This window comes from Acanthisitta chloris, unplaced genomic scaffold (assembly GCF_000695815.1).
Source record: "Acanthisitta chloris isolate BGI_N310 unplaced genomic scaffold, ASM69581v1 scaffold10291, whole genome shotgun sequence".
Classification (NCBI taxonomy): Eukaryota; Metazoa; Chordata; class Aves; order Passeriformes; family Acanthisittidae; genus Acanthisitta; species Acanthisitta chloris.
In genome coordinates, this window is record NW_008656492.1 from 3,453 (window position 1) to 5,293 (window position 1,841).

Consider the following 1,841-nt stretch of genomic DNA (forward strand, 5'->3'; position numbering starts at 1 on the left):
GGCTTCCAGAGATGTGCTTTTACACTTTGGTTCTTTTTTCTTCCCTTGCCTGGAAGTTGCTTTGATCAAACAACAGAATGGCTCAGCTGATGCACAGCAGAAAAGCAAGGTAGACCTAAGGAGGAGCTCCAGCCTTCGCACAGGGACAGCTCAGAAGTCCAAGAACCATGCACTGTCTTCCAGCTCGCCCACATCCAGGCTGGGAGGCTGTGGCTCACTGCAGGCCTTGCACCCTCGGAGGACAAAAAGAAAATGAGCACCCCATTCATGGGGAGCTTTGTTCCCTGTCAGAGAAGGTCTTGGAACCACAGAACAGAATTGCTGGGCCAGGGGGAGGGCAGGAGGCCAGGAGCATCTGGGCAGGAAAGAGATGCAATCTCACTACCCTGCTTTCCTGAGCTGAGAGGCACAGAAAATAGAGGAAAGCAGATAACAAAAGTTACCCCTGCCGGCCACTCGCTGGGGCGATGGCCCAGCTCGACAAGGGGTCAGCATGAATTGTGTTTCCTGGCAGCATGTGGCTATGCTTTTAGAGGGATATCCGCTGGGTAGCGTGGGACAACAGAGCTCAACACACATCATGGAGGAGCCTGGAGCAAAGGGCAGGACTAGATCGTGACTTTGAGCATCCCCAGGAGTTCCAGCCTGTTTTGGTGACAGCGATGAGACACATCCGGCAGCTCTTCAATTTGTGTTGGAGAAATTACAGCAAGCCAGGAGGAAACTTCCTGAACACTTTGGGAAGCAGTTGTCTACTGCATTAGTATTTGCTAGTTTATACAGCTGTCCCTCAGGCAGGCATTCAGTCACTGGTAATAGAAAATACAACTAGTACACAGGGTAGGCAGCTAACCCCAGACATGGAGAAGACCCTCATAACTAATAACATGTGCATGGTCACACGCTCTTATGTTTCCTCGGTGTCATAAACATGAACCCTGAAGCAGACTCCGTGGGCAGGTCAAAGACCTTTCGGCTGCCCCAGATGCCAAGCAGGGAAGGGAACATGCCAGTTATATAGTCTTTCACTCTGTACTTGAAGAGGATGGTGAGTTTGGACTGAGCTTGAGACATGGAGGTTTCCTCTGCATCCCAAGGAAGCAATGATGAGAACACTACCCAAACCATTTGGTTATCACTCTGAGCCCCCCCCGGAAGCAGAAGACATCCATATGCTGGCCATATCCACCTTGGACTTGGGCCCATGCAGAGCCTCCTTGCATGAACTGGGTAGAGAGATCCCCACCTCATCTCCCAGTGCCTGCGCCTGCCCACAAGGACCAAACACAGTCATCCATCTTGTCAAACTGCTTTAATATTTGGACATGAAGACAGGACAGAGCCAGTCAGGCTGTGCACAGAAAAGATATCCCCAAACCACAGTGTAAGACTGCAGAGCTTCCCTTCTTAATGGATGTGTGGATTTGGCCAAGATGCAGTTCAGCTGACGACATCCTGAGCATGCCAGTGGGGTGCACGTGTAGGGTAGGGAAGAGGGATGGGGGCTCTCCAAGGCAGCTCAGAGGTTGTTCAGCTCCAACAAGGTCTGGTCCAGGACCTGGTGGATGCCCACGTTCTCCTCTTTGGCACTGGCTAGAGTCTCTGTTGAATACAAGGGAGACGCAGCCACACACACAGACACAGCCCAAGTGTACCAAGGTACAACCAGACCCACACACACCACACCAAGAAGACACACGCACACAGACACACATTTCAGTACAGTGATGCCTCCAGCCAAACAGGATGTCCCCTGCGGAGCAGAGCCCACACAAGCAGCCCCATCTCTGGCATGGATGAGTCCAGCCGCCCTGGGACCTGCCAGGGCAGCCAGGCCAGTC

The 1,841-nt window shown here is 52.5% G+C and overlaps 1 protein-coding gene across 1 annotated transcript in view; it reads right to left on the reverse strand.

Moving 5' to 3' along the window:
* Nucleotides 1–1,297: 1,297 nt before the first annotated feature.
* LOC103811390 (tropomyosin alpha-4 chain) overlaps nucleotides 1,298–1,841 on the reverse strand; it is a 6,382-nt gene continuing 5,838 nt past the window's right edge. Inside the window, exon 7 of the mRNA XM_009084361.1 lies at nucleotides 1,298–1,602. Coding sequence (XP_009082609.1) covers nucleotides 1,520–1,602 — 83 coding nt within the window. The 3' untranslated portion in view covers nucleotides 1,298–1,519. The remainder of the gene's footprint in view (nucleotides 1,603–1,841) is intronic.